The sequence below is a fragment of the Girardinichthys multiradiatus genome, chromosome 2, assembly GCF_021462225.1.
Source record: "Girardinichthys multiradiatus isolate DD_20200921_A chromosome 2, DD_fGirMul_XY1, whole genome shotgun sequence".
Classification (NCBI taxonomy): Eukaryota; Metazoa; Chordata; class Actinopteri; order Cyprinodontiformes; family Goodeidae; genus Girardinichthys; species Girardinichthys multiradiatus.
Window position 1 is genome coordinate 15,825,463 of NC_061795.1, and position 18,357 is coordinate 15,843,819.

Sequence of the window (18,357 nt, forward strand, 5' to 3'; positions counted from 1 at the left end):
TTATTTTAAATGTACTTTTTAATGCTCTCTGTACCTGGCTTTAAAGTTTTTATATAAATTGTATTGTACATCAAATGTTCTAGACAAATACATTTTCCTTGTCTCTAGGTTTGTAGAGGGCTTCAAGACTCTTGGGCTACTGAAAGAGCTCCAGAAAAACCCAACTGTTTTTCATGATATGTTCGTGTGTGAGGAGAAACCCCTCACAGCCAGGGACTTGAGTAGCCTTTTCACAGTGGCCTATTTTGCTCAAGGCAGCAATCGGCGAGCTCTGGAGAACCAGTTGGTATGCTTCTGGAGAGACTGGGTGATCGATATTGAAGGTCTGCTTTTTGCATTTCAGTCAATTTAAAAAAATTAGTTTGTACAATACAACACAACTGATGGATTTTTTCAATGTCTAAGAGTTGCATTCTTCCATTGTTATTTCTTATAGAAGAGGATGATGGTCCACTCTCTCAAGGAAGTTCTGGTGTTCACATCTGGAGCTTCTGCCATCCCTCCACTTGGCTTTCCCTGCCAGCCTGAAATTCAGTTTCTGCATGACACCAAGAAAATTTACCCAGAAGCCAATACTTGTGTTGTTGTTCTGTATTTGCCGCTGCACTCCTCCTATGAGGCTTTTAAAACTTACATGACGGAGGGAATATTGCAAGCTCCAACCTTTGGAGTTTCTTAAATTGTCACGAATGTGACAGTGAAAGGTTACACTGAAAGCTGACTGAAACTGGCCAGTGTTGCATGTTTGTTCAGTGTTTTTTTATTTTATTTTATTTTTTACCTAATTGTAAGGCAAAACATGGTTTTACAAGTTCTGAAAATTACGCCAATGTTTAAAAAACTACTGTTCATGTGTTAATGGATTTTACAAGAAACCTTTAGCCGCTTCTGAGGATAAAATATCACAAGTCTGTGCCAGAGACTGATTTCAGGTTCTGTCATTTTGAACTTTTGAAATGGTTTCACATTATAACAACTTCAAAAGTTGATAAATTTCTTCCCAAGACTACCATATGTTCTCTTCTATATTTGTCTTCACGGCAATAAAGCAAATACTGAGAAAAAAATTATTTTCATTCAATCAGCCATTGTTTAACACCAAAGATTTAATCTTTACAAACAGATGTAGATAGCTAATCACACATGAGTACTCCATTGAGGAATAATCTGACTGTTGCAAACAAGAATGGTCATATTGCAATGGTCTTTCAAGGAATCCAAATAATAGTTCGATACAACATACCGTAAATATGTGACCAATGCAAGGGGTAAACATAAAGAAACTGAATTCACCATGGCCACAGCTGACAAAAAACATATTTCAGCCAATTGTAGGGAGAAGTTTTTACTCAAATATAGGGGTCATATGAAAATTTGTTTTTTTAAAAGAAGGGGAATGCTGCTGCTGAGGGAGAAAATCATCATAGAAAAAAACTCTGAAATTTTATCTCCCCACAAACAGGGTGATGGAGGGCCACAGAATCTGAGTAACTGAAAAATACCATAATTCAATAGCCTATTAACCAGGAAATGATATATCTGTTTGTGTTATGAAAAATATATATATATATTTTTTTTATTTATTTTTTTAAGCTATTAAAAGACACTAGAGCATACTAGAACATTGCAATTTTCCTTTGGAATACTCCCCTGCTCTTAGAACTTTTGTCAGCCAAGTCATAATGTTTGAAGATACTTAAATACAAGGATAGTGGACTTCTTTAGATGACATTGGAGACAGTTTTCCTTTCACACAAAAGGCTTTCTCAGTTCTGACCATTGGGGACTTGTCAGTTTGTGTTAAAATGCCTTAAAATATCCATCACTATAAGGAAGAGAGACAAAGTCTTTTGAGGATTGTCGCTCAGTAAGGATTAACACATTTTTGAAGGACCAGAAGAATGTTAACGGGTGTTGACTTTTCTTTGAACACCAATTTCTTTTTCATTTGAGTTTGTTTTAAGCATTTTTGTGCATCATGATGCTACAAAAGGTTTCTTATTATGTGGATTATTTTAAGTCAGCCCAAATTATGCTTTAATTGGATCCAAGTATTAAGTATCCTGCAACTGTAAAACTGAATCATTAAAATATTAAAAAGTGTGATGTTTAATAATCAACCTGATAAGTCACATGTTCCCATCAATATGCCACAAACTGTTGGGGTATGGTACATGGTAAACCCGTCATTCAGCAGAAGTTGGATTTGTCCTTGTCAACGCCTCACGTACCCTGGCCCGTGTGACAGTCACAGCTTGTGCACGTAGCAGTGCCCTCATCATCTGAAAAATACAAAAGTGAAAGCATGAATTAACTTAAGAAAAATTGATGACTACTCTCACAAGACAGATGAGCCAACATAAATATCAATTTCTATAGAAAAGACAAACCTCATTCCCAAAATTTGGGTATTGGCCCTGCAATGTCCTCATGGGGTCTTGCAGCTGATCGTCATCTGAGACAGACAGTCTACTTATGGAAAAGCCCATCAGCTTTGACTTGTACAAAAACTACGAGGAACATCTCAGCATTTTTGCCATTTTTTTGATTGTATGCCCTTGCTTCATAAGGAAGTCTATGTGCTCTCTGGAAACTTCAATAGCCGGTCTGCCTCTCCACCCTGACGAGGACAATGAATATTACATTGAGTATTGCATTTCATACAGAAAACCCAGTGTGTAACAACAAAAACATAGGTACAAAATCTGAAAAAAATAAATGAGTTTGTGAGGATTTACCTGAACTAACTTGCCTTATGAAGAACCGAAGATCTTCATCTCTGTGAAAATTAGCAGTTGCTAGCGCTCCAAGTTCAGTCAAACCGCTTTTCAGTTCATTGTAAGTTTCTGTAGACATCAAATGTTCATTTTTCTCAGTTTCTTACACAACTGTCAATCGAACGACGAACGACGGTCTCTGTCGCCACAAATTCCCTGGCTGAGAACTCGCTCAATTCCGTGAGCTATTCTTGCAATTCTCTCAATTACCACCAACACCATTCCTGCTTGTAAATCCATGCAGTCAGTCAGTCATTTTTTTAATTTCTTCTTCGGAGTGTCATTTTAGATAGGAAGTAAAAGACCAATACACGTAAATGGCAAAAGTGACGTCATTTGTACTAGTAAGTATTATATTTAAGATATCTGGAATGTTCATTTTAGATAGGAAGAATGCTATTTTAGATGTCTGGAATGTTCATTTTGACTAGGATGAATTTTATTTAAGATATCTGAAATACATATTCAGTCAAGCTAATAAATGTTAAAACGGCCTGCCATATCCCGCCACATCGCGGCCACTCAAGGAGCCAAACATGCTCCCAGCTAAAGCCCTTTCCCACAGCTACGGAGATTAGCTGCAAGTTAACCCTTTGTTTACCCACACGTGGATGTTTCCTCAACTTGGTCGCCCTGTACAACTTCTCCTCAGCACAGTTCAGGTAAGAGGTGGTGTTTGGGCAGAGAAGATTAGTTTAGAGTGAAATAATCTAAATGTTTGTTTATTGACGTTTGTTTGTGTTGAGAAACTCAGCTACAGTAAGTGCCAACAGACTGGCACTTAACTAAGAATGTGTTCTGTGCTGTTTTTTAATTTTAGACAAACTTTATTTAAAGGGTGGTTTTTAAACAAAGATCGTCCATAACATGTCGTCCACGCTTATGAATTTCAACCCTTTTATTAGTGGTATTTTAAAAGTATGTGTTTGATTCTGATAACAAGCTATAAGTTTCTTTTGTTAGCTCCAACCGCTAACGGCAAAGAACACGTGCTCGCCCACTTTGAGTTAGCTGAAGATCATTTACCTAGGAAGGTTGTTGGTCCTCATTCAGAATATTTCCTAAATAATATTTACTTAAATAATATTTGTACCAGGCTGAGTCAGCTAATAAACATTAAGACCCATTTATCCAAAAGGTTTGTTTCTTATTCAAAATAATATTTCTTTAAATATTATTTTAGTAATTCCTTAATAATATTTCTTTAAATATTATCCTAATAAATAAAGGCAGCGAATTAAACACAGTTGAGAATTGGTCATTGAGAAGGTTGGTTTTATCCAGCAAATCATTCTTTAAAATTTTTAATCAATGTGTTATCTGGGGGCCCTCTATGGCGGTTGAGGAGTAGGACGTGTTTGGCGTGGGCTCCCGCTCCAATCATTTGTTCCAATCATTCGTTTTACATGGTTTCCGATTATATTTTCTTGCCACTTCGACTTTTTGAGGCATAACTCGACTCTTGAGTGAATTTATTCTGGAAGGGCAGAATAATGGCCACAAGCTTGAGAAAACATAAGCTTCTGGGTTCTGCGGCTGCTAAGTCCGCAACCGCCTAGGGGCAGAGTACATCTAATGCCGGGAAATCAACACCTACTTCGCCGATCCCATGTGAGGCGGACGTATTTTCGTGGAAGTTGGACATTCTTGCCTCTATAAAAACCGATATCTCAGCCGTGATCAAATCGGAAATGAAAGATGCCCTTGCCGAAGACTTCACCTCTATTAAAAGTGAGCTACAAGCAGTGAAAGCGGAAGTGGCTAGTGGCACGATGCTACTTCGGGCAGATCTGGACCAGGTTAAATTGAGTGTTAAAGAGGTGAAAGACGGTTTATCTTCCTGGTCCAATGAGGTTGTTGCTCTTCGCAATACACTGTTGGAACTAAAAGATGAGGTGAATGGGCTTAGGAAGAAGTGTGAAGATATGGAGGGACGTATGAGGAGGTGCAACGCGTGGATCATTGGAGTCCCCGAGATGGCAGAATCTAGCTCCACCACAGTGGTTGCTAAGCTGCTAGCCAAGGTGCTGCAGTTAGATAAGGTACCACTGATTGACCGCTCCCATCGAATTCCGGGTGGGAGGAAGTCAGGCGATGAGCCGCAAGTTATTGTTGCTAAGTTCCACTACTATCAAGAATGCATGGAAATATTACACCGGGTGCACAGTAGAAGGTGACACGGGAGTGGATTTTCTCTCCTGTCCCATCCCGCTCCCACAGAAAAATGTCTTGTCCCATCCCAATCCCAGGCCAGCATAACGAAAAAAATCCTGTCCCGTCCCACTCCTGGTAAATTGACTCCCACTCCCATCCCGCTCCCATTCAGAACGACTCCCATTCCTGTGCCACTCCCATTTTTGTTTTCTTCATTTAGTTTTTTGGCAATTTCTTTCTTTGAAGGACCAGTTAGGTCCCTGTTTTTAGCTGTAGTAAAGGCCAGTTAAAGTAAAAAGAATAATAATGAAGAAATAATAAAATATCAAACAAGGAAACAGACCTTGCCTATCTTAGTTGAATAAACAAAATGTACATAATTGTATTTTACTTATTTATTAAGTGACTGTTTCCTTTGAACAATGACATTACTTTTATGTTTTAAGTTGCTGAAACGAAAGAAAAATGCACCTAGGAAGAGAACTGTACTTGTTGAACAAAAGGCCAAAAAGGCATTACCTTCACAATTTAGAAACTGTACCTCAATGGTTCACAGCCCTGGTCCTCAGGGACCCCTTTCCTGCTAGTTTTAGATGTTTGTCTTCTCCAGAAAGAAATGTAACATTAAATGTGCCATTAAATTAAAGGTACCATTTATTTATTTAATACATCATTAGAAACAATAAATGTACCATTATATCATGAAATGGACTATAATGCAATTAAATATGCCACTGAATAATTAAGTATAACTTTAAAGACGACATGACGTAATTAGTGGTACACTTAATATTTAACGATGTATTAAATAAATTGTACATTTAATGGTACATTAAATTTTTTTCTATTTCACAACATATTTATTTAATATTTCCCTTGATGAAGCCTTTCTATACGGAGTCCGCGAGGGGACAAGGGGGGATTTTTTCTCTTTTGTGTCCCCACGCAATAGTCTTTGCGTTATTTCGCAATACTTTGTGGGATAGTTTCCAAACCCGATAACTGCAAAATTGAAACAAACACTACACCCGTTTTGAGATTTATTGAGTTTTATTTTGAAATCAGCATTAAATAAAATTATCTTCAAATCAGACTAAAAGACAGTTTTTATCCACAAGCTGTCAAACAAACTACTGAACTCTGGACCATAAAACTGCACGAAACCACATCTGTGACACTTTATTTCCTTATTACTGCTGCATGATGTGTACTTTTTTTTTGTACGCCATTAGTGTTTTTGTTTTTATCGTGATTTGAACGGTTCTTCTTATCCTAAGCATTTTATCGCATTGTTTACTGCGTGTTAACCTGCATATGACAAATAAACCATATCAATGACATATCAGTGTTTGTTTTATGAGCAGTTTATCATCTGTGCTGTTGCTCCAAAATGCCGAACGCAAAAGTATTGCGTGGAGACGCAAAAGTAATAAATTTCCCCATGTCCCCTCACGGGCTTCCATACCTTACCTCTTAAATCTTTAGAGCACATGCAGCAATTTTGTTGGTCAGATGAGACTTGACACATGTTGGTACTTTTGGTTTGATGAATGAAGAGATGCAAGGCTGATTTAATCCAGAATCTGTTTTACAAGTGTCCCTTAATCACTGGTGAACTTGATTACAACAAACACGTTTTACAAGCAGCAGACTGCGTGTTAAAACCGCTACATTCAACTCTCCTGAAGTTCGGTCATATTTGCGACTTTCCTGTCAGCTCTATGAGTTTAATAGATAAGTCCTTATTTCTGACTTTACGTTACAAATCCAATTTTACCACGTCCAGTTCTCCACCTGGGTTTGCTCCCTCCATTCTGAACGCAGGTGGAAAACATCGATCAGAAGCACTGTTGGCTTGTGGGTCGTGTAGTTCGTTTGACTCACATTATAGTATAGGCTTCTTGGAAAAAAACTACACAATGGCGGTGTCGATTCAAGTTTTCTTTTCTTAAAGTTTATAACAAAGTCTCAGTTTACATTTCCAAAGACAATTGATCCTAGTTTATTTTCCCTCCTATTAGTTAGCTCCCGCTCCCGTCTGCTCCCATTCATTTTTTATCCTGTACCGTCCCAATCACGGGATCTTTACTGATGCTGTCTCCCGTCCCGCGGGTTTCCCGTGGGAATCCCGTGACCCGTGGGACTCCCGAAAAAATGTCAGCCTCTAGTGCACAGCTGCGGCCCCCTTCGCTTTAAGGAGGCACCGATCATCATCGCAGCAAATTACACAGCGAGTGTGGCCAGGGCTCGAGCGGCGTTCACGGAGGTGAGGAGGCTTCTTCGCAGCCAGAGTGATGTTCGTTATGGCCTGCTTTTTCCGGCGCGGCTTCGCATCTCTCACGGAGAGGAGGAGAAGGAGTTCATGGATGCCAGTAAAGCCATGGATTATGTCCAAAGAAAATCATTTCGCTGGTGGTCGGTGAGGTCCAGAGATAACTGCGGGTCCAACTCCCCTTTGACCAGTATGTGTCTCAGGTTGTATTGAGCCTTCAAACGTCATATGCCCCGTGCTAAATTTTTATTTAACTTCTGTTATTACTTCAGGGGACAAATATAGGATAATGTGAGATTTCTGTTTAGACTGTGGTTAAGGATGTATTTTATGTTTTATTTACATTGCAAGGTACATATAAGAATATAAGTGTTTTCAAATGAGGAAACCTTTTTCTTTTGTTTTCGAAAACTTATTTGTTTTCTACTTGGCGGGAGCCCAGCCAGGGTGCTATGTTCCCCAAAGCAAGCACGAATGTGTGGATTTCCTTTTTGTTGTGTTCTCCTTGTTTATCCAGGAGAGAGGGGCGGGGTTTTAAGAGTGTTATTTGCCAGGTATCTTCTTGTTGTGGTTTGTGTGCATCATTTTACAATCTAATTGGCCATACATGATCAGTTCTAATACTGATAGTCTTGTTAACAGTCACCCAGTGAACGATGTGAGTTGGAATGTAAAATCGCTCAATGGCCCAGTTAAATTTAGGAAAATTATGACACATTTGAGACGACTTGATGCTAATATTGCTTTTCTACAGGAGACCCATGTGCAGGCAGCAGATTACCGTAAATTCTGGACTATAAGCCGCTACTTTTTTCCCACACTTTGAACAATGCAGCCTATAATACGGTGCGGCTAATGGATGTTTTTTTTTTTTCTTTTCATGGCCAAAAACATTTTGCCTGGTAACAGTAAACCAATAAAATTGATGAGTAGTTCAGAGGTCCAATGAAATTGTGCGATACATTACGATATTGTAAATCATTCATTTGTACCGGTACTCATCAACATGGAAAACACTCGAAGAAAAGCATATGATGCAGCTTTTAAGTTAAATGCGATCGATCTGGCGATTAAAGAAGGAAATCGAGCTGCTGCACGTCTTGGCATAAACGAATCGATGGTGACACGGTGGAGATGCCAGAGCGAAGAACTGAGTCGATGCAAAAGACGACAAAAGCTTTCAGAGGTAATCATAGCAGGTTGCCCGAACTTGAAAAGTTTCTTGAAGACTGGGTAAACACACAGAGAGCAGGCGGCCGCGGTGTTTCCACCGTGCAGATCAGACTGATGGCTAAAGCTATCGCCACCGAAATGAAAATCGAAGATTTTAGAGTTGGGCCATTGTGGTGTTTTAGATTTATGAGACAAAAAGGCCTGGGCGTCAGGGCACGCACGACTTTGTGTCAGTAGCTGCCTCCCGACTACGAGGAAAAACTCGCTAACTTTCGCACATTCACTCAAGCAAAGATAGCGGAGAATTCCAGATGAAATCATAAATATGGAGGAAGTACCTTTGACGTTTGACCTGCCTTTCACTCGGACTGTTAATAAAAAAGGTGACAAGTCGATCACAGTGAAAACAAGTGGCCATTAGAGAACGCATTTTACCTGTGTTGTGAGCTGCTCAGCATCCAGACTAAAGTTTCCAACGATGGTGAATTTTAAGCGGCTGACAATGCCAAAGGAAAAATTCCCAAAATAAATCGTGGTGAAAGACAATAAGAAAGGCTGGATGGAAGAAAGCCTAATGAAGGAATGGCTGACGGAGTGTTATGGCAAGCGACCAGGGTTTTTTTTTTCACAGAAACAAAGCATTGCTAGTTATGGACAGCATGAGGGCCCATATAACAGATTCAGTGAAAGCTGCCATCAAGAGTACAAACTCAATTCCAGCTGTGATTCCTGGGGGCACCACGAAGTATTTTCAGCCACTGGACATCAGCATGAACCGGGCATTTAAAGTGGCACTGTGCATTGAGTGTGAGGCTTGGATGACGAGCGGCGACAAGTCCTTTACCAAAACAGGCTGCATGCGAAGAGCATCTTTCATTCAAGTCTGCCAGTGGATTATAAATGCGTGGAGCCACGTCAAAACATCCACCATCACCAGCGGTTTTCGAAAGGCCAGACTGCTGCGTGATGAAGAAGATCGGGTGAGCTCAAGTGAGAGCGACAACGAAGAGACTGAAGTGAGTGACAAGATCCTGTTCAATTTGGACACTGAAGAAGAGGACTTTGATGGTTTTAGTGCGCAGGAGCAAGATGAAGAAGGCGATCACTGACTTTTCTTGGTAGGCTGATGTATGTCGGTATATATATTACCAGTCAACAGGAGATATTCGAATGTTGTTCGTGCACTGTTCAGTTAAAAGCATGTATGGTACATATGTATATTTAAAAGTGGCCGTTATTTGCACTTCCGGTTATTTTTGCACCAAACTGGAATGATTAAATGTTATATAATACCTTTTTTTCAAAATTGCCTAACATTTCAACACATAATCTCATAATTGGGGGAGATTTGAACTGCGTGCTATCATCTTCTGATCGTAGCACAGTGGGTAAAATAAGTCTTTCTAAATCTGCCCTGTCAATTAATTCATTTCTTAGAACTTATGGTGTGGTAGACGTGTGGCGTTTTCAAAATCCAATCTCAAGATGTTACTTGTTCTTCTCCCCTGTTCATAAGACTTACTCCCGGATTGCCTACTTTCTTCTTGATAAACGAATGTTGCCTTTAGTGAGGAAATGCGATTATGGAGCGATAGTCATTTCTGACCATGGCCCTCTTACAATGAATCTTAATGTCCCGGTCACACAATTGGTCTATTGGCCTTGGCGACTTAATCCTATACTCTTATCCGATGAAGACTTTGTCAAAATGCTCTCGTCAGAAATAAAAATTTTCATTGATGTTCATCGAACACCGAGGATGCCATCTGGCAATGTATGGGACTCGCTGGTGGCCTACTTCAGGGGTCAAGTCATCTCTTACTCTGCAAATAAAAAAAGGAGAGCCTGGAGCGGCCAAAAGTGTTAACAGATGAGATTTTGCAGCTAGACAGGGAATACAGCAAATCTGCCTCACAAGATTTACTGAAGAAACGTACATTACTACAAACTGAATTTAACATCCTATCTACCCGGCAAGCTGAGTATTTATTTTCCAAATCTAGGTATGGCTATTACGAGCACGGTGAGAAGGCTGGGCGCATACTTGCGCAACAGTTACGACAGCACTTGGCTGCCCAGGACATCGCTGCAATAAATGGTGTTCAAGGTGTTAAATGTTGTGACAATGTTGGAATTAATGATTGTTTCAGCAAATTTTACCGGCCTTTATATGCCTCTGAGTCATCATTTAGCCCAGTCGAACTAGAGGATTTTTTTAGGGATGTTGAGTTCCCTTCGGTGAGTCCCGACCTGTCTAACAAGCTAGAGAAAGATCTTTCTCAAGAAGAGATCATTTCTGCAGTTAAAACCATGCAAAACAGAAGGTCTCCAGGGCCAGATGGCTTCCCCACGAATTTTTTAAAGGAATTTTCAGGCTTACTTTCTCCTTTATTACTATCGGTTTTTGAAGAATCTTTGGCCACACAATTATTACCATTGTCTATGCGTTAAGCAGTAATCTCTCTGTTATTAAAGAAAGAGAAAGACCCATTAACCTGCAGCTCATATCGCCCGATATCACTCCTAAACACCGATGTTAAAATTCTTACAAAAATATTGGCAAAACGAATTGAACGGATTGTTTCCACAATCGTTTCACCTGACCAGACAGGTTTTATTAAAAATCAGCAGTCTTTCTTCAATATTAGGCAACTGTTGGACGTGTTGTACACTCCCGCCACACCCGGTCATACTTGTGATGAGGTTTTACTTTCATTAGATGCAGAGAAAGCGTTTGACCGGGTGGAGTGGAACTACCTCTACCTTGGAGGTGTTCAATTTTGGCCCTAAATTTATTTCATGGGTGAAGTTGATATATACCTCGCCAATGGCAGCTGTTCGCACTAACAGTAATTTATCCAGCTATTTTGAATTTAAACGCGGCACGAGGCAGGGGTGTCCACTCTCGCCACTTTTATTCGCAATTGCAATTGGACATGCATGCTCAGTATGAGGGATTGCTGCAAAGTCAACGCCAGTGACTGTCCACTGTTGCTACATGCTCATCCAGGAGGAGTGAATGCTACAAGTCTCTGATTCAATGCAATCTGCTGGATTTCCTTAGATAGAAAAACTTTTTATCCAATTTGAATAAATAACTGAATCTGACTGCACTGTTCAATGGTTAGGATTAATTGGAATGTATGAACCTGACTTTGTGAAGTGCCTTGAGACAACATGTGTTGTGAATTGGCGCTATATGAATAAACTAAATTGAACTGAATATTAATATTTCCAGATGTTTTCCCTATTCCATAAGACATCCATCCATTCATCTATCTAGAAGTTTTTAATTCCTTTCTTCCCTAAATTAAATGTGACCTTTTATATTATTGTTTTAAAATAGGCAAAACAGGACAATTTTAATATTTTGGGACAAGAAAGGATGAAATTTTGATATCAAAACGTGTCTGAACCATTTCTACATAATTCCTCTAAACTGAAATACATACTAACACACATTGTGGATAATCATTGGTCTGGAAGTCAAACACACCATGTTTGTATAACACTTGACAGACAAACGTATATAGCCTAACTGGCCTCTCACAATGCAAACAGACAAGAAATGGGCAATATGAGCCAGAAAAAAAAATCAATTAGGTTTAAAGAACAAAATGCAGATTAACAAATAATAAACTGAATGGGCTGCACGGTGGCGTAGTTGGTAGCACTGTTGCCTTGCAGGTTCATTGGTCACCTAAATAGCCCTTAGATGAGCATGATTGTTTGTCCTGTGTGCCTCTGTGTTGCCGTGCGATGGTTTGGCGACCTGTCCAGGGTGTACCCCACCTCTCGCCCGTAGACTGATGAAGACAGGCACCAGCTCCCCCGTGACCCACTATGGAATAAGCGGTATAGAAGATGAATGAATTAATAAACTGAATGATATGAAATGGAGCAGTGTATCATTCAGACTACATTTACTAATGTAGCCTTGTTTTTATTTTTCAGGTACTATATCATATAACTATAATATATTTAACTTTTCCATGTTTTAGAATTTTGGAAATAAAAATACGTTTTGTATTCAACTGATTTGGTAAGGCGTTTTTTGTATAAATTGGCAGAAAAATGAACATCATGTGGGTTCAGCAAACAGCACTTTCCTTTTCAATGTCAATTGTAGGTCAGTTCAGTCCTGTTAGCCAATCAGAAATGAAGGGCGACGTAGAGGCGGGGTCATGTGGAACAAAGTCCAGGAAGAATTTCTGTGGCATCGAGGTAAACAGATGACACTTTTCTCCAAGACACCCCCTTAGGAGTGAGTGGTCCTGACGGTAGCCTGTCGAGATGGCGGAGAACAGAGATAAAACTAGCGACCAGATGAAGATATGGAAGGAGAGTAGAGGCTCTCAGGTTTCAACAAATGTTGCATTTTATCAAGTATTTTTCTGCACTGTGTCTTACGCGCAAGTATTGGGTGGAAGGTCGTCTGGGGGAACAAGAGTAAAAACTGTCGTTTGTTTTACAGTCGGACAGGTCGTTATTAATATTAGCTTATCCCATGCATGATAATGACGGGTTCTTAAATTTAACTCCTGGTTTTGCAGTCGTTTTCTTGCAGTAAGTAGTATGGTTGCTAACGTTTTGCCAACTGGAATTAAAACGACGCCATCAAGCAAAGACTTGCTTATCCAAACATTTTCCGTGGCGAAATTAACACGAAACCTCCTCAAATGTTATTGGTGGGTTAAATAAAGTTTAAAGATTTAAAAGTGGGTCATTATTATTGAACATGGTGGAACTTGAACTTTTGGTTACATAACGAGACCACACTGCAGTCCACATGAAACCGACTGAAGTCCACCTTCTCATACCATTGTACTTTGTTTTCTTATCTTGCACTTTTATTTAGGACGTTTCTGTTTTTAAAATATTGTGCAACCTTATTCCAGTTAAATAGAGTTCATCATTGTTTGTTTCTTAACCAAATTGAGCTCTAAACGTATTTTCCTTAATATTGCATTCCTTCATTAATTTGCCTCTTTGACACACTGCTGTTTATCACAATATGTTCCTGTTACGTATTAAATTATTCACCTTTATGCAAAAAAAACACATCAACTCAGATAAAGGTAATCAGTGTTTTTGCACTTGAAAGCCAAGCCTTAGCTTTGCAAAAAAAGTGTTTTTTTTTTTTTTTTTGTGGTTGATTAAAAAACAAATCTACTTATTTTCAGGTAAATTGAAGACGGTTTTGTTGGACTATAACTTCCAGAACAAATGCCGCCTATGCTGTTATCAGGGATGGAAAAACAAGATGATTATGAGTGATATTCTGGTTAGTTTACACTAAAAAGGAAGAATGATTGAAAGTGCAACCTGTAATTGCAAACAAGATGCCTTGACATCTGATTCAGTATATTATTCCCTACTTCCTTACTGGAACCACAATGGCTTCATCACGGCTTTTCTTCTTCTTTGGTCTTGGCTTTTTAAAGGAGGATCTTCAATTTTTACCAAACAAAGATGGGACAAATCTCATCTAGTCCACCCTCGGCGCCAACAATAATAAACAGACATGCATCATGCTGGTTTTATTGGCCCATAACTCCTCTTTTTAGTGGTGTACGATTTAGAAAGAATGACACCGACAAAGCAGAGTCTGTGCTTTTAGACAGTGTTTGGGTCCTTTCTATGATCTCCCTGTGATCTATCATTGTGGAGATATGAATAAAAATGACAGGAATATAGATTTTCTGGCCTCCAAAGATTAAAGGACATGCTGTTTATTGCCTGCTCTGACTGTTTCCCTCCTTCAATACATCTAATCTAGATCTGTGGGTGGTCAACTGACTGTGGGAATGGTACGAACTAAAATGTTAATATTTAATTTCTTAGAATATATTTTGTTTCAGAGACCAGATGTACTGACTACAGGAGGTGGCCATCCCATTGGAGACAAGCTTAACCTGCAGACTGCCGGACCGAGAGGCCCTCTGCTTGTGCAGGATGTGGTCTTCACAGATGAGATGGCCCACTTCGACCGCGAGCGAATCCCAGAGAGAGTGGTGCATGCTAAAGGCGCAGGTTAGCGATCATAAACAACTTCCACACAGTAAACTAAACTACTGGAGGCAGCAAGATGGACCTGTAGATTTTTCCTTTAGAATCTGGTAAAATATGTTTGAAGAAAAATTTCTTTATAAAAAAACATGAGCTTTTTTTCTCCTTTTGTTCAAAGAAAAGTTCTGGGAGCTTTAATTAGGACAGGGCTGTTTTGTGCAGGATTTCCATATGAAGATCATAGACTGTAAATGAACAGTAAGCCCTTTTGAGAAGGTGCTATATTGTTCTTAGTGCTGATACTCTGGAACATCCAGCACTCAAGCATCGAACTAAACTTTTTTTTTTTCCTCCCATGATGCAGGGGCGTTTGGCTACTTTGAGGTCACTCACGATATTACTCGCTACTGCAAGGCCAAGGTATTTGAACATGTGGGGAAAACTACACCCATTGCTGTCCGTTTCTCTACTGTGGGTAAGACATTCCCCTTCATTTTCATTAACTTCTCATTAAATTGTAACACTTTCTGATTGTACGCACCTATCTTCCCTTATATATGTAAATTACTCGTCCAAATGATCCATTGATATCATTTTCCAACTAGGGAGCCTGTTGATTATCTGAAGGGATGTGGTTACACTTAAACTCTGTCACTCACTAGAACACATCAAAGCAAATAAGTGATGTTAGTTTGTTGTAACAAAGTCCGCAACTTCTACCCAGTGCAAATTAGCGTTTTTTAGAACCTATCTGATTCAGATAGTTTTGCTCGATAAGGCTGCAGTGTTGCAATATTAGTCATGATCGCTGCTGCTTAACTTTTTAATATGTGGCTGTGTACATTTTGTTTCTGTTAAAGCAGATTTAAGATCTTTGTATGAAGAAGTCACAACTAATTGAATGCTGTATCAGATGTGTTTTTTATTCATTAAAATGAAGAAGAAATCGGCACGTTATGTGTTTCTCAGATTGTATTACCTGCATCTGTGCTTTCCTTTAGTGCAACGTTTGCTTGGTCTCCTCATACCAGCTGCTTCTTATTTACTTTTAATAAAGAATTAATAGGGAAACGTTTCTGTCACTAAAACAAGCTAATGCGTAAAGTTGAACTCTTCTGTTTCTTCTTTCCTCAGCTGGGGAGTCTGGTTCATCTGACACCGTTCGAGATCCCCGAGGGTTTGCTGTCAAGTTTTACACCGAAGAGGGTAACTGGGACCTGACTGGCAATAATACCCCCATTTTCTTCATCAGGGATGCAATGCTTGTAAGTTGGTATTTATGGGTGTATTCACACCAGTAAAGTCCTTTGGTCCGGACCAAAAGCGAACTTAATTTTTTTCATTTGGTGCGGTTTGTTTTCACATTGTACTTTTGCAAGTGAACTGTTACTTGTAAACAAAGCCACGTGGGTGACGATCATTGTTCCCATTGGACAGAAATGACGGGGGCGGGACAGAGCACAGACCCGGAAATTTAGGAAAACAGCTGTAGACGTGCTGCGTGCAGCACCTCTGTTCTGCATATTTGTGCCGTTATTATAGCTTCAATATTATTGTGAGGGTCAAGAGCAGCTCATTCAACACAGACTTTGAGACGTTCCATTTATAATTTTGGGACCCCGTCGGAGAATGCGTGCTGAACGCCGGCGTTCTCTACGTGCCTTGTCCCACAACAAGCCAGTAACGTTGCTAAGCAACACACAGCTTATCAGGTATGATTACCTTACAACACACACCTTTGCTACCGGCTACGGTGGCTTTTTATGTCCAAAGAGACGCTTTTTGTAGTTGGTTCAGATCGGGGCCGTTTTGTATTCAGACCATAAGCGAACCGCACCAGAGTCCGTTTGGAAGCGGACCGAGACCACCTCAAAAAGTGGGTCTCGACCTTCCAAGATGACTGCTTGAGTTGACTACTCTTCCAGTAAATCTTAACTTGACCCCCATTACTTGCCAAATATAATGAAAATGGGTAAAATGGAGTCTGTAAGGGGGTCTAGAATGGGGAAAAGGGACAGGAATAAGAAAACCACGAACGAAGAATTGGCACAAGAAAGAAAGACGGCAGGTAGCTCACCAACCCATCACCACCTCGACGAAGCTAATGCTAATCCGCTTTCCACTGGCGCGACAGGACTAGCGCAAATTCTGGGGGAGTTACGGGACTTCCGAAGAGATATGAAACAACAGCTGGAGGACATTAAGTCAGAACACGTCAGCGTACACAAAAAAATTAAGAAGACGGAGGAGTTGATGCGGTCGAGGAGCGGGCACAGATCATGGAGCAGATATTGAGCAAGATGGCCGAACTGATAAGCCAACAACAAGAAAAACTGCTTGATCAGGAAAGGAGATCACGGAGAGAAAACATCCGGATATACAACGTGCCAGAGGGAGCGGAAGGATCATCGATGAGAGATTTTGTGGATAAATTACTTAAAGACACCCTGGAGATCGCACCAAATATGAAATTGGACATTGAGAGGGCACGCCGAGCGCTGGGTCTGCCACTGGCTGGGGACAGAAATAACAGGCCGCGATCCATTGTGGGGAAATTCCTTCGCAGCAGAACCAAGGAAGAGATTATACGAAAGGCATGGGGGAAGAAAGACGTGCTTCTACAGTGCTGCAGAAACGAAAAGAATACTTGGAAGCTAAACGGGTCCTGAAGCAGAGAAAGATCCGCTTCCAATCTCCTTTCCCCGCTAAACTACGAGTGTTTTATGAGGGGGAAACACGGCTTTACCAGACAGCGGCAGAGGCGACAAAGGATATGTGGGAGCGTGGTTTGCCTGTCCCCCTGATTAAGCTAAAGGAGAGCCTGGCCGAGCAACTCTCCTGTACCGCTTGGAAGAAGATAGGCTCGAAACAACAAATGCCAGGAGAAGAACGAGAGAAAAACATCAGAGAAAGACTAAGTGAGTTCAGAAGATTAACTAGTTCTCTTCAAGAGGAGCTCTGAAGGGATGTAATAATGATCGGTAAGCTAGATAATCTTTGAATAATCAATAGGATATACACTATGAGGATAACGTATCTCAGTTAGTTCGATTGCTTTGTATTACGGACATCATCGTTGTGATATTGAATATAAACCCTAGCCCCAACCTAGACAAAAAAAAAATGTACCTAGGAGGAATACGCACAAAGTGGACAGAAACAGCCGTAGCGTAGTTGGGGGCCCTCCCCTCTTTTTCAAGGGAGGACTTACCCCAGGGCTAGAGGGTTTTCCTAGCCAAGTTCAGCATCTTTTGTTCAGGACCCCAACCTTGGAATCTCAAGTTTGTTTTCTATTTTTTATGTTTAAGTTACTGTTTACATTTGTTCGGAGGGTGGATTGGTTAAGCTTTGCTATCAGACAGCTAAAAATGATCAAAAGGACAATTAGATATGGCTAACAATAAGATAAATACAATTACTTTTAATGTTAATGATCTACTCAACCCAATTAAACGAAGGAAAATCCTATTAAAAATGAAGAAGGAACATGCCCACATAGTGTTCTTACAAGAAACCCACTTAAACAATAGTCAACATGAAAAACTAAGAGGAATGGGTTTCAACCAATTGTTTTTCTCTTCATACAAATCAGGACAGAAGGGGAGTAGCTACTCTTATCTCAAACAAGATACTTTTCGAAAAAGTATACGAACTGGTGGATAAGGAAGGCAGGTTTGTGCTTGTGAGAGTCATTGTAGGGGGAAACCCTGTTAACATTATTTAACATATATGCCTCTCCGGGGAGCGATATTGACTTTTTCAAGAAAATAACCAATATAATGGTAAAATAAACACAAGGAGTTCTGATTTGTGGAGGGGACTTAAATATTTGTTTGCAACCAGAGACGGATTCCTCTAAGGAGAAAACCTACCAGAAAGAACAACAATACAAAATAATAAATTTACTTTTTAAGGACTTTGGCCTGATAGACATATGGAGAGACTTTTACCCCAGTAAAAAGGACTATACAC

The 18,357-nt window shown here is 39.9% G+C and overlaps 1 protein-coding gene across 4 annotated transcripts in view; it reads left to right on the top strand.

Moving 5' to 3' along the window:
* Positions 1-18,357, top strand: part of LOC124856432 (catalase) — a 59,000-nt gene that overhangs the window by 27,253 nt on the left and 13,390 nt on the right. Inside the window, exons 1-4 of one of the 4 annotated variants that reach the window (XM_047346847.1) lie at positions 3,374-3,439; positions 14,238-14,409; positions 14,750-14,860; positions 15,520-15,650. In XM_047346847.1, the coding sequence (XP_047202803.1) occupies positions 3,389-3,439; positions 14,238-14,409; positions 14,750-14,860; positions 15,520-15,650 (465 nt within the window). In that variant the 5' untranslated portion in view covers positions 3,374-3,388. Of the gene's footprint in view, positions 1-3,373; positions 3,440-12,603; positions 12,736-13,562; positions 13,661-14,237; positions 14,410-14,749; positions 14,861-15,519; positions 15,651-18,357 lie in introns of those variants that run through there. The other 3 variants (XM_047346830.1, XM_047346855.1, XM_047346839.1) reach the window with 3 other exon arrangements.